This window comes from Trachymyrmex septentrionalis, unplaced genomic scaffold, assembly GCF_001594115.1.
Source record: "Trachymyrmex septentrionalis isolate Tsep2-gDNA-1 unplaced genomic scaffold, Tsep1.0 scaffold40, whole genome shotgun sequence".
NCBI lineage: Eukaryota > Metazoa > Arthropoda > Insecta > Hymenoptera > Formicidae > Trachymyrmex > Trachymyrmex septentrionalis.
The window spans coordinates 2941212-2956811 of record NW_017305569.1 but is presented as its reverse complement, the minus strand read 5'-3'; the positions used below and the strand labels follow the sequence as shown (position 1 = coordinate 2956811).

Below are 15600 nucleotides of genomic sequence, written 5' to 3'. Positions count from 1 at the left end.
CTTAATAAATTTTATTGTATCCAAATAAATTTGTTATTTGGAATGATCCAAACAAATCAATGTTTGAATCAATAAGTGCGACTGTTTGAATTTGAAACAATACATATCTTTGTCTTAAATACATTATTTGTTTGAACAGATGTCTATATCTTCAGTATTCGCGTGATCAAACTGTACGACACAAGCATAATTGACATAGCACTGCTCGTTTAATCCTGTTATTAACATACAAACTATTGTTTTCATATTTTCAATCAAAAAATGTAATGATTGTTCTAAGAAAGCAATTATTTGCATGGAACAACCTCTATATAATATTTTGCAAATAAATATTTTATTTCATTGTTTGTATTTATATTGTGATCAAATAATATATTATTTAATTGAAAGATAGTACTTCAAATAATGTTATTTTTGTCAAACAGTGAATGAAACAACAAGATTTTTATTCAAACAAATATTTCGGACAAGCATATATTGTTTCAATGAAATAAATTTTAATCAAATAAATAGGAATACTAAATCCAAAGAAACCTTTTTCTCTGTGTACACTATTAGCTTTATATATATTTCCACAGATAACTTTTGCAATTATATATAAAAAAAATGCAAATTAAAATAATGTAAAGTGCACAAAAAGGTTATTGCATTTTTTTATACAGAAGATTTATGGTTTCGTAATTATTTGCAAGATTAGCGTTTATGCCGCAACTTTCGTAAAAACGTACTAAATCTAAATGATAGAATTTAATGTTCGAAAATTTATGAAAGACATCAACCAAGATTTTTTGCATCCGCTTGGATGTCGACGGTGACGTTTGCTCGCAAATTCCGAATGTCACCGCAGCGAGAATTATTCACTACAGCGCATTTACATCTCGCCGAAGGGAGAGAGCAACTCGCTCGAACGAACGACGACGGTGTCCAGACAGTTCATGAAAGGCTCACTGCGTTTACGGCGTCGTTAATCCGCTTTTATAATCACAAAGCGAACCGCGCGAGAGCATTCGGCTGATTCGGAGGTCTTTACGAGCTTCCAACTCGCACGTTATTATCGGCGACAACCTCGTGCGGAACCTCGGTCGTTACCGATATCGCTATCGTTTCCTGCCGTACATTAACTACGTTCGGCCTTATCTTCTTATCCACGGATAACGCGAATACTCCGCGACAGTCCACTACTCTCTAGAGATTAGAAAGGGATAGCAAACCGCAGCGGGAACATTTCTGTACTTTGAGAACAATCGATCCTCCTAAGCCACAACTGTAAACAAAATCAGGTATTTGTATAGCCGTTGATTTAAATATGCCATTGTTCAATGAAATTAAAATACCGCAAAGGAGTCGAATTAAAATTTTATTCTGGGAAAATCGGCATTTGTTCTCAAGGAGCTTCTAATTCCTCGAGATCTAATAAGATTAAAAATCTCAATTGTTCCAAACCAGGTGTTAAATCTATTTAAATCTATCTCTAAGTGTGGCTTCATTGACACTTTATAGCACTCAGAATTCATTATCACTATATTTAATGAATTCGATAGCTAAAATTTTCTTTCAATCTGCATTATGATCGAATTAATTAACGCAATTGAAATAATTTCAACCCCTATACACAATACACTCACACACACACACACACACACACTTTTTCCGTAGATTCTTTAGTAAATATTAAACCATCTGTAAATATTACAATACAAATATTATTAGTAATAATATTTTTATATTTACTTAGAATGAGTTTGATAAGATTTATGCAAAATTTATATACTTCTATATATAACCATTATGCTTGTGAGAGGATCGATTTTATGACAGTGTATCTCTCTCGAGGAGTATATAAACTTGTTAAAAAAACCGAGTAATCATCACGCGTCTTTCAAATAATTTCATATGAAACTATGTCGGCGGAAAATTAGCGAGTGCTCTTGCGTAACAATTGCGATAATTTTACAGAGATGTCAATTGAAAACGCCGGCCGGGCGCGTTATACAATTTACGCACACGATTGTCTCTAAAAGCTATTGCAATACTGTAATTGGTGGTATTATTCGAAATGACTATTGCGGACTATGTTCAATGGACTATGACAATGTAGCGACTGATCTGGCGAGAGGGTTAAAAGAGAATGGCGGGGTAATTAAGCCGGAACTATGTAAAAAATATATATACATATACGTATACGCATGTATATATATATATATATGTATACATATATGTATACGCATATATATGTACATGCACATATATGTATATGCACCTATATGTGTATATATATATATATATATATGCTCCTTTGTATGTGCACATATATGTATGTATATATATATATGTATATGATTTTATATTTATATATATACATGTATATATACGTATACATAATTATATAAATATATAGAAAATTATAAGAGAACCAAAAGTAAAAGCAAAACTAAAAGCAAGTTTGCATCTCGTCATGCAAATGAAACCAACCCCGCCAACCTTTCGTTTCTATAGATAAGTATAATATATGTATTTTTATACACAAGGTGTTAAAAAATTTAAGACTTAGAAGACAGTATTTACTAAGTTAAGTAAGAAATACTTAATCAATGTAGGTCGAGAAATTAACATTATCAGAGGTAGAAGCGATTTTCAGTTTTGGTAATGACGACTTGCTGCACATTTGCATGGAACTATATACGTTTTCTTGCACAAATCGATTTCACTTCATATTTGCATATACAAATATTTAAATGACTAGAAAAATAAATACTTTGAGATTGAAATAAATACTTAATTCTTTTTTATTGTCAGAATAATACATTCGAATAATATCTCGGATATATAAAATATATCTAAATATTCACTTTTCGATTGTCATATTTTAATATTTTTGTATGCAAGATGAACAAAGAAATCGATTGTGTGAAATAATCACATGGATCCAAGGTTATTTTTTTGACCTATATTGATTAAACATTTGTTTACGGTATATGTTATATGACTTGCATATATACGATAATCTGTGCACATGTAACATATTTAATTTCTATCATGTCTGCTATATATGTCTGTGTCTATTTCAAGCAAAACCCTTTGCGCACGCTTTATTGTTATAAAAATTAAAATAAAATGAAAAAAACTATCGAGATCGCTATTAATTTATTGATGCCATCGTGGCTACCATCGTCAGTTTGTTTTAAAAATTTTTCGCTTATCTATTTTTCTGAGACTTTCTTCTCACAATAATATGACGTGTAAGTGAACAAGGATTTGAATTAGAATAATCATCATAAGTTCGTAATGGCACAATCGATTGTATTCTACTCTTGCTTCGAATGGAATAGCTTTGCTATTTCTCAATTTAGTTAAGTACTGTGCAGCAGTTAAAATTTCAACTTTCTTTTATCGCCTTTTTATTTTTCTATAGCCTTTTTTTAGGTCGCTTCGAAAACTCGCATGTATTCATATATTAAATTTTGTATACATAATATTCTCTATATCAAAAGTGACTGTGTTTTAACGGAAATACTTAACTCAATTCTCCTATAGCTTTGACTTTTATAATGTTCATTGAAGTTTAATCAATCCACGGATAAATTTGTACTCTGTACACATGGATCTGCTTTCTTTCATAATAATAGAGAGCTTCAAGGCAAGAAGTGGTTTTTTTTGTACCAATTAAACCTGGATTCGTATCTCGATTGATGACATTCCCCTTTTTCTGTTTTTTCTGAAAATTGATTGCGTATCTTCATTGAATTTTCTCGCATTTTTATCTCACGAAAAGAAATTATCTATAGACGCGATTACTTGTGAACAAAATAAATATACAAAGTTTCTAAATTCGCGAGAATACGAATCTAGAACGGAATCGCCGCGCATGTCAATCTCTGCTCGTAACTTGATAGATGGGTGAACGCATCTTACAGTTGATACTCTATAGAAAAAGGAAGAAAGCGTCATGGCTGACAATATTTATAATAAAATATCGGACGCTTCCATAGAACAGCATGGCGCGGGCAATTAATATGCGCAATCTCACTTCATCACGCGTGTCCGTTTTTTGGCTCTCGTGCGCGCGTCGTATACAAATGTCACAATCGTATACAGTTACATTCGTATACACATGTACATGTCAAGTTTAAACATTTCAAAAGTTGCGTATCAACACGCATCAATAAAACGTTTATTTTATTTACGTTTAACTAACGTAATTGTTCTCACATAATAATAATCCTTAAGTTTCTAAAAGTAAAATTGTTAAGAAATCAAGTTATAACGTATTATTTTTTTACACAACAGATATAGCGTTGATTAATTATTCCATATCAATGTTTTTATACTCTCGATTTTTAATTAAAATGATGAAGTGTGACTAGTTGAATTGAATATAATGTTATATCTCTCTCTCTTAAGACAGTTACTTCAATTATTCACTTTACATTGCTTTTGTATATTCATTTCAGTAGATCAATTAAATCGAATGAGAATCAATGGTCATTTAAAGTTCTATTAAGAAAAATGCTATTACTATTGACAAATATTGCCCTTTACAAAATTTCGCATAAATAATTGCTTAAAATCCCACGATAAATTTCATTTTAATCTTAAATTCGTCTTAAAAAGATCTATCTTAAGAGCTAATGTTTAATAGTATACTTGAGTATTGTGCACAACCTATATAATCTAATTTTTCTTGTTATTCCAATTTTATCTTTATTGTTAATTTCAATTCTTTTTATAGTCTGACTTTGTATCAGTGAAATAAAATTTTCTGAAAATGAAAGACGTTATCAAGGTGCATTATCAAGACTATACTATTTTACTTTTCAAACGGACAGTTGCATTCAACAAGACACGTTTGTGATAAATGAAAAATTGTTCACATAAACCGAAATCAACTATTTAGTCTAAAAAGATATAACATTCGGATGCATTAATAATGATAAATCAATGGATTAAAATGTATGATAGAAACATTTAATTTGAGACATGTATCATATAATCCATCAATTCCTTTTTCTTCTTCTGCAAGAATAAAACTTTTGAACTTATGCAATTAATTACATATAAACAGAAAAATTAATTACATAAATAAATGTAAACACGACAATTTCAGAATTAGCACTATGCTTTGAATATTATCTTGTCTCGATATTAGCTGCACGTATTATCTAATTGAATAGTCTTAAGAATGTTGGAACGGAAAGATATATTAATCTTAAATGTTAAATGTTGATGTCAGTGGCTCTGGTCATGTGGTGCAATCATCGCACACAGTAAAGCAGCATTCAAAAAAAGCTGGCCCAAGTCTTAAATTTAGTTAGATATAAAAGTTACAATTATCTATAGATACAATACAATAAACGTACATAAAAATCAATCTTTCAATTCTAAGTTCGATTTCAAGTTAGGAGGTTACATTAATTGCAAATATAATATGATCGTGTATCAAATTGCGTTTTTTAAATATAAATTAAATACTATTATATGATGTATTTACTACATTTGATGTATTTACTACATTTTGAAAATTAGTATATGTAATTTGAGAGCTTAATGAGTCAATTCTAAGCAGAATCAGGCTCGTAACTTGTTTTCATAAGACTTGTAAGAACTTACAAATGTTTTATGCAATACCTTTTACAGATAGCTTCTTACTACTTGTAAAATTTACGAGAAATCATAGATATTTACGTATGATTGTACGTCTTTATGGTACACACGCATAGAATTACCTACAATATTAGGCATAAGTTTTTACGAGTCCTAAGAGAACAAATTATGAGCCTTACGATTTTGTTTAAAATTTACTTTTATGTATCTTCAATATTGTTGTTTAATTTTAATTTTGTTGCTTATACTTAACTCGTCTTATCAATTTATAGAAATAATAATTCAGCATTTATCAAATTTAAGAAATCGCTCCTATACATCTGAAAAAAGTGTTTTTTATTTTTCCTATATTTTTCCTATTCTCGAGTATATAATATGTGCAGCATTTCAAATTTTTTTAAATGCTGCACATACTACAGGGTGCGTCACCAAAATCAATTTAATTGATGACAAATTTCAATTTCAATTTTCCGCTATATTGTGCCTCCGCCAGAGGTTGTTGTTAGCGTCCGAGAAAACCTTTCTAGTAAACAGTCATATTCTCAAAATGACCGCGATGTTGAAAGTGCGGAGTATAATCGAAGAGCCGCGATCATAGAAGGCCTTCACGCTGGGCGCTCAACAACGGAAATACATTAATTCGGTTCTTTGGATACCCGAGATTAATTGTTTATGACGTTGTGGCAAAATATATGGCTTTAGAACAGTCCAACGAAGATTCCAGTATGCCAGCGAGGAAGAGTCACTCGAAAGAACGCATCGCGAGGATCCCCGCAGTCGTTGAAAGGACTCAAGCGCTGATTTCAGATGACCCAGGGCAATCGTTGCAAAAATTAGCATCGATTGTTGAAACTGTGGCGTCCGGAAGGCCATATGTTTTTCAGCAGGACGGTGCACCGGCTCATACGAATAATTTGATTCAAAATTGGCTCTCAGACAACGTCGATATGTTTTGGTCCACAAGGAATTCTGGCCTCCCAAGCTTAGATTTAAATCCCTTGGACTACTACGTATGGAGCGTAGTTGAAAGGGTCCCAAACAAGTCTCAGCATTCCAATGTGACGTCATTAAGGACCGCTATTGAGGCAGCATTCGTCGGCATAGATAGCGCTAGATTACAGCGTGCAAGCCAACGCTTCAGACCGAGAATAGAAGCCGTGATTCAAGTTAATGGGGGATATATCGAATAATTGTGCTCTATAGGGATCCCCCAGGGATGTAAAAATATTTTTTGTAATATTTAATTTTTCATTAAAAATTTAAAGAAATTGTTCGATTTGTCCGGATTTTGATGACGCACCCTGTATATACTCAAGAAATATATATATATATATACACACACACACACACACACACACATGTATGCGCATTACAACATAATTTGTATCCGCATTACTTCGCATTTCTTAATTTAGAAAAATTACATGTTTTTTTCGTGCAATTTCTTCGATCACATTATATTTTTAGATTAATCCTATCTAATTATTCTACTCGGATCATTTTTCTCACATTATCAAAACAAAAAATATATCCTTATAAATTAATTCTAATCAAATGCCCCTAATATTTCGAAGTAAATAAAAATGTACATGATTATATATAGCTCAATAATAATATAAGACAAAGTCCTGTTTTTCTTATTTTTCTCTTTTTCTTTTTCTTCTTATAATGGAAATGTTTAAAATTCGAAAGAATATACAATAGTATTCTGTCAAATGGTAGATCTTATTGCATAGTTGTATGATATTCAAATTATTTCTATTTTTCTAGCTTGTTTTTCATGTTTTGAAACTTTTTTTACATTTTTTATTCTCTAACGTTTCTATCTACCACAACATTTTTTTTCCAAAATTTATATTTTTATTGACATAAATACACAGTCATAAATAGCTCTCTTTTTTTCATCTTAAATATATTTGTACTTTTTACACAATATGACGAAAAGCTCCAGACTACCTTGATATTCCTTCTGTTATTTCTTTAATTTTTCTCTCATTTATTTTCTTATTTGTAGTATATTGTTTTATACTTGCTTCTTTATTTCATAATTCTTTTTTAGTTTTTTATTTTCTATACCATATTTTGTATGTGTTAAATTTTTAAGTATATATGTATACGTGCGAGATCGTATGTAACACAGCTTATTTTCAATAATTCATCCTTTATAGATAAATTAATTTATAAATTATTTTACTTTTATTGTAGTGTACAATAAATCAACTTTTTTTCATTCCTTCATTTCCTACTTATTTTCCTCCTTTCATTCATTGATATTTTTATTGCTTTTATCATGTAAACTTGCACCAATATTATCTAATAAAGGCTCGACTTTTTCTGTTCATTTGTGATTGCTTGCAAGTAATTGATTTATGCAGTGTTATAGAATTCATTATAAATAGTGGCGTCAAAAGTTAATAATGATCACAAGTTTTTATGATTAAATCAATAGTATAATTTATTTTTGTGTAACGCTGATTCGATTCCTTTAATTCCTTGACATATTTGAGTCTGTGTACAAATAATTAATGGACGTGCCGTTCTATCTCGTTATGATGGTAATCACGTAAGAATGGTATGCTCCCAGAAGATACATTTCAAAAGATTTTTTATAAAACAAAAATTATCGAATGCTGGGCAGTCTGGAAGTTAACATTTTTTTCAGATTTATAAAATTTTTTCTCTTTTTTATTCAGACATATTATTAATTGTTTTTTTTTCTTTATTCTCTTTTTTTATTTAATCATTATTCTATTTTCCCCTTACTTTTATGATAACCTCCTAACGTATAAAATCTTTTATGTACGTAATTCTTTTGAATGTAATACGATAAAGTCACCCGTGAAATACTGCTGTGCATTCTTATGCAGCATAAAAAGCACTTTTTGAAAAAAATAAATTTCGAAATATTAATATACGTATATTGCACATTTTTGCTATAAAAAAAAACAATAAATAAAGAAATCATTGTCAATGTATCTAGCAACTTTTATCCATAACTTTGACATATTCAACTCTAATAAAATTCAATTAAATTTTAAATGTTACAGATTTAATGTTGTACAATCTATCAAAAAATTAATGTATTTTATAATCAAGTCAAACAAACCAAATTAAAAAATTTTATTATAAAAAAACGGTAACTGACTCAGAACAAAAAAAGAATTTGTCTTAACATTGGATAAAAAAAAATCAGTTAATAATTTAAATTTCTTAAAACTAGTATCAAATCTTATTAGACGCATGTTAATCATAGTTCGAAAGAAATAAGACTGTTACATTATATGTAATAAATAAAATGCTGAATCTCACTTGCCTGGCTTTTGGATTCTATTTGATTTAGAATTTATAATGACCAATATAAAATGGCACTAACCATTTTATACAGAAATACACGTAAATAACTAATTATAATAATTAATACTACAATTAAGTTAATATAATTTACGATGTTGACTCTTTGCCTTTTATTTATTGTTATTTATAATTTATGATTGTTTACAAAAACTAAGAAAGTAAATACAAGACAAAAATTAGGAATATTTTTCTAAATTTAGGCCAACTTTTTAGATTTTGCTTTACTGTGCGCTGTATATAGAACCTCACATTTGTTGAACAAATTTCTCATAAAATTTCTCTTTTTCATAATCTTTTCTCTCATAATTTCTTATTAATTAATTAAAACATGAGGTGTAGGATCAATTAAAAAATATTGAGTAGGTTTAATACATTATGACAACCTCCTGTTGAGTTCAACATATACCTTCAGAATAAAATTGTGCTAATAAAAAAAAATGCATACTTATTCTTTAGGATTAACATATTAAATTAAATTTATTATTAACAGTCCAATTGAGCTAATTTGGGCATCCAGCATGAATAGGCACTAGTTCTGACGCGATCATTGTTTTTTATAACAATAAATACTTATTCCATTAAGAGTTCAAAATAAAATGTTCCACATAATAAAAGACAGAGAATTACCAAATTCCTGTGATTTCAAATATCATTTTATTATCTTTGACTAAGGCCAGTTCATGCTCACAATGCTTAAAAATCATTTATCAGAGTTGCCACAGAAAATAAATTTTAAAATTCCCTGACTTCCAGGTTTTCTAAGATAAAAATATAAAACTTTCTAATTTAAAATATATAAATTTTAACACATTTAAAATTATAGGAAAAGCTAGCCTATATCATTAAAAATAACGCAAAAAAGACTTTTGTTAGTAGCATACTAAAATTTTGGGTGCAAAAAATTTAAGCCAACAAAAAATAAATTAGTATTGAAAAAAAAATGCAGTTACGAAAAAGAGCGATCAAATAAAAATATTGAATAAAATATAAATTTTAATTATTTTATTAAAATCGTTTAAAGTGTACAAATTTTGAATGTATTCATCATAAACGTCAGATATAATATTAGAAAATTATAACAATTAATTAGAATAGGAGCAGTTTAAGGAAATTGTGAGCAAATTTCGAAATTTCAGACTTTTTTACATTTTTCCTGATTTTTCCCGGTTTTCCATGACCAATATCAATTTCCCCTTTTTCCGAATTTTCCAGATCTGTAGCAACCCTGATTTATTCTTGTTTGTCAAATGTTAAACAAAGACAAATGATGCTCATGAGCATCGCCAGCATGAATTGAATCACGGAAAAATTTACATTTTTCAATAACTTTTTTAATTTAATGTACTTTTAAATTTAATGTAGAAAACTAAAAATTACTTGATAAGTTGAAAACGTTATTATTTTGGGTTACAGATCAGAATCTGATCTGAACTCTCAAGACACTTTATACAGAGAAAAAAATGTAATCATTTCTCCAATAGTTCAGTCTTAGCATAATAGCAATGAAATAGTGCTGAATTTCTTGTTTCAATGTTTAACAGAACTTGACATCTAGAATTTGTGAATTAAGATATATTCAAAATTAAAATACAAGCATGTCAATTAATAATTTTCACTTTAACAATCATGAAACGCAATGGAATTCAAGATCCAAGGGATACACACACACACACACACGCGCGCGCGCGCGCGCGCGCGCGCGCGCGCGCGCGCGCGCGCGCGCGCGCGCGCGCGCGCGCGCGCGCGCGCGCGCGCGCGCGCGCGCACACACACACACACACACATATATGTTCCTATAGTACCAATTACTAAAAGAATGTTTGTATCCAATTCTGTAAATCAACGTTTATACTATTTCCATAACTAACGCTAATGAATTTTATTACAAACAATTTAATTTGTAATAAACGCGATAACTCTATTTTACTTTTTTCATGACTTGTTTAACAACTCGTCTTTTACAACTTCTATGACTTTTCACGTAATTTGATTTTTTTATACAACTTCTGTTTGACTTTTCAATTTTTATGTTTTTTAATTGTTTTTATCGAATATAGCGGTACGCGAGCACCGCATAGTTTCTCGATAGTTTCTCTGCATGAAAAATTCAGAGCGCATAAAAATATTGTGGTTTTAATCAACTCATAGTTTCTCGCGCGGAATTTTATGTTAAGATAAAATTCGTGGTCTTTTATAGCAATTTTTCATGGAAATTTCAAACTGCTTAACTCATGTTACAATCTCCATCATTGATCAACTAGCATTTCTCTTTTTACGAAAAATACATGCAGATCTCCAAGAAAGTCCCATATTAAAACACGCACCAAGGACCAAGATATCCGATGCATCATAGCTCAATTGGTCAAACCGATCAAAAACTTGACATATAGTTTATCCTCTAAAGTGAGAAAACAGTTTTTCAACATTTCTCAATCGCGGTTGACCCGCGCCACGCTGCTACATATTGCTAAATTTCTCTCCACTTTTTTATACGCATATATTAAGAATACATATATACGTATACGTGTATTTCTATTATTATCATATACGTAGAATCTATGAAATGTGTTGTCAATGAAATTAACTTATGAATTTTATATATATATATATATATATATATATATATATATATATATTAGTAGGAACAATTTCACGACGTATCGCGTCGTGCGCGTTTCAGCGGCGAATCTTCCGTTAAATTAACTTTTCTCTACGCCTCGCGAAAATAGAAGAAATCTCTGTTGCGCTAAGAATATTACGTTTGCGCAAGCAACGAATAATAATATATTCGTTGCATTATTCGAGAAGCCGTGTGTTTAAACGTATTTACGTCCAAACGTAGCAGTCTCTCGTCACGAGATCGCGGAATAAGTTTAATCGCCTTTTAGTTCGTTAATAATTAGTGCAATTTACAATCTCTAAAACCGCGCCGATTTTACTTCTAATATTTTATTACTGACATATGATAACTACCGTATTTTTTTCCTGTCAACAACAAACTTAAATCACTACTTAACTACGTCATGGCAAGCCTAAAATACCTGTCCCAAAAGAAATGTTACATGCAAGAAATGATAGGATGAAAAGGTAAGGTCAAAGAGAAACTAAAAATGGAACTATGTTCCACATTTTCTTGTCTTTTTTTTAAGTTATTTGAAAAGAAAAACGGAATATAAGCAACAAATCCAGTTGTAATTAGTCAAAATTAAGTCAAATATTAAATGGGTCAACGCACGTAGTCTATACAAAAATGTCAAAATGATTGACATATTTTTTTCAGTACTTTTTTTACTCTTCGGACTCACATTTAACATTCAATAAAAAAAATTTTCTCAAAAAAAAACAACTATTTTTTTCAATTCAAAAGATTAATTAAATATCAAAAGCGTGTATGTACAATCGAGATGCTTTATTCACTATCGATATAGAGGCGATTTAATTGTAATCCAGTTTCGCTCTACTGTTTTTTTTTTCAATTCAAAATAAATACAAATATAATAATTCAGTTATGATTGTGTTTCAGCGTTATTTAAATTTATCCGTTTCATCTGATAAATTAAGTATTTAGTCTTCATATTTTGTTGTCTAATACAGATATGTTTTTATACATAAGAAATACATAAGTATTTTTAATTAAGTTGCAAAATTATCAGCCTTTTGCAAAATTCTTCAATTTTTTTGAGCATTAGAGAATATTTTACTTGGTGTATATAAAATTAAAAAATTCATTTTCTTTTTGTAGCAAATTGCAATTAAAGTAAATAGGCACCTTTCAAAAAGTACATACAATCTGTAATTTATTGATATTTATAGTACTTAAAGAGAATTAATATAGTACTTATATAGAGAATATAACATGATATTGTTCCGCTAAAATATTTATCTTAAAAATCCAATATCTGAATTTGAACAAATTGATGATGTGAATAATTATATTTAAATTTCACTAAAGAATATTTAATTGGAGCAAGACTAAAACACAATTATTATCGTACTCATATCGTGAATAAAGTCTATAATAGTTTCAAATGCGCGCGCGCCTGCACAATTACAAGAATATTTTACAATCCACATCAATTTCTTTTAGTGAGCAGAAGAGAGTTATGTATTAAACGTTATTAACATAACATACGAATTACATTATATACGAATGACATTTTTTGTTTCTAAAAATTCCTCTAGTCATTTAAATAAAAATAAATACACAAATGTCCAATTTTTCGTAAAAAGTCTTATTATTTAATAATAATAATTTTTATTTTTAATGGACAAAAATAATAAATTATAAAAGAAAATATATTTAACTTTCTAGAGAATTTTTCATGAAACTGAGTGTCATTCATATATGAATGACGTGGCATTCATATATCAAAGTATTCCGATTATGTGGGCGTGCATCTGATAGATATGATATGATACTATTCGCTACGCACATTACCCAAATAAAAAAGTTTCTAAATAGCTAAATGTTGTCTGAAAGTCTAATGTTTCTATAAATTTAAGTGATATAAAAATGTGTGTTCAACATTTATAATAATAATAACATAATATCAAACGTTAATTATCGCACATAAATTTTTAAGTCATTTAAACTTTCGAGAACTAAATAGCAAAATTGCCTTGCCTAGTCATCATATTTGATATCTTAGAGCATGCAACAATCAAACCTTGCGATCATTGTTGTTCTGCTATCCAACGGCGTACTTCATCTTCTCTTCATTTACTGAGATTCGTTAGTCTGTTCTATCATCTATTATGTGCACTGAGGTAGATGGATGGAATATTTGTGGCGTATATGTGGATGCTCCATCGCGCACGCGCGCTGTATACATGTATATATATGTGTGTATGTGTGTGTGTATGCATGTACGTGTATGTGCGTGTTGCATATGCATAGTTTTGCATATATACATATGCTTATTTGCTGTAATGGCAATTAAGTGACTCTAGTCCAACAAGCAAGTTTGTTCACGCACCATCTCTATGTTTGTGTCAAAATGCTTTGGAGACTTTTTAACTTTTCAAACATATCTGGCATCCAATAAACTTCACAAGTTATTTCACGCAGTAATAGAGCAGGCAATAACAAGAATCATTGGTCGATTCTTCGGATGGACGATTTAGCACATATATTATTTCCCTTGCTTCATTCAAACAAGAATTGTCGCGAGCGTCAGTTTATGCCGCGATCATCTGCAGATCATCTCGAGAAACTCGTCAGTAATTCGAAGATGCTCTTTAAAATCATTAGCTATTCTAAAAGGAAGGAATTATTCCTTTATCACTTCTGGTTCCTCATTCTCGCTAAATTCGTCGTCATCCGCACCTGACGATTCTGCTTCATCGACAAGTCCGCTGTGTCTGTCAAACTCCTGTCTGTCCTCATGAACGACTCCGGAGCCTCGACCCTCGTCTCTGCCGATGATAGGATAATCTTCCAAGTTGCGACTGCCGTGCTTTTCCAAATTCATGCGCATCTTAGCGGCATGTGCATGCACGGCGGCCGCATGCTCAGGACCAAGTCCCATCGCCGATAGGCCAGAGTTCTCTGCAATGAACTGCAAATAGGTGTCCAAAATCGCCGAGCCAGCAATCGCACTGGTGGCATTATGGCCTGAATGATGACTGCCATGTGGTAGTGGTGCCATGTTGAGATCACCATTACCATGCATGACATCCAAGGATTTGGGGATGATCGTTGTCGAATTCTTGCTATTGCTGCTACTGTTGCTGTTGCCGCTTACCTTAGTAATGACGGTGTTCGAAAGTGGCGAACTATACCTAAGACTAAGGTCTTCGGGATCATCACCACCGCAGCTGTCAACTTCGGATGCACCTACACGAGGCGGCTCCAACCTCATGTCGCTTCTTCGAGATGCTGTTGGGCTAGCTCGTGCGCGAAGTTCAGCCGGACTCACCTTGACTCCAGCCTTAGCTAATAAACGGGATGCCAATTCTGGATCGAATTTACTGGGCATCGGCATAACTGGAAGATCTTTCGTACTGATGCCTCGATGTTGTCTCGACATGTGTGAATGTAGAGAATTCCGAGACTTTGCCACTGTTCCGCATAAAACACAGCGATATCCTGGACAGACTGTATGTTTGTCTTCCAAATGAGTACGTAATGTATGTGCTGAACGATACATCTTTCCGCACTTCGGACAAGGCCTAGGATCCGTAGCACGAACTCGAATCATATCCAGACTTCGTCGAGCGACTGAAAATAAATGACGGATGGGTAAGAGCATGTATCTCTTTCTTTATGGAAGAAAGAAAATTGGATCATTGATGACCAATATGTAATCGATTGACAATGATTGTTCGATAGGAATAATTTTGGTTTATATTGATATTCCAAATTTTATTCTCTCATTAAGGGCAATTAATTTTGTAAATAATTAAAATTAAAAATTATATCATCTAATTTTTTATATAAGATTTTATTATATTGTTGAATTGAAAAAGATAATAAAAATAATGGAAAAACTGTTGATGAAAGAAAAAAGTTCTTACATAAAAATATAAAAATATGTCGTAAGAGAAAATTACATGAAATTAACTGTTTTTCTTTTAAAATCGATCACATCAATGTAATCGATAGTGTTATAATTATTCATAAGAGATTGTGGAAATATAATACTC

The 15600-nt window shown here is 30.8% G+C and overlaps 1 protein-coding gene across 3 annotated transcripts in view; it reads right to left on the bottom strand.

Annotated features, from left to right (window-relative positions):
• LOC108751091 (protein abrupt) overlaps window positions 1-15600 on the bottom strand; it is a 121247-nt gene that overhangs the window by 6330 nt on the left and 99317 nt on the right. For 2 of the 3 annotated variants that reach the window (XM_018491048.1, XM_018491049.1), the window contains one exon: window positions 13556-15175. In XM_018491048.1, the coding sequence (XP_018346550.1) occupies window positions 14226-15175 (950 nt within the window). In that variant the 3' untranslated portion in view covers window positions 13556-14225. Of the gene's footprint in view, window positions 1-13555; window positions 15176-15600 lie in introns of those variants that run through there. The other variant, XR_001939464.1, reaches the window with a different exon arrangement.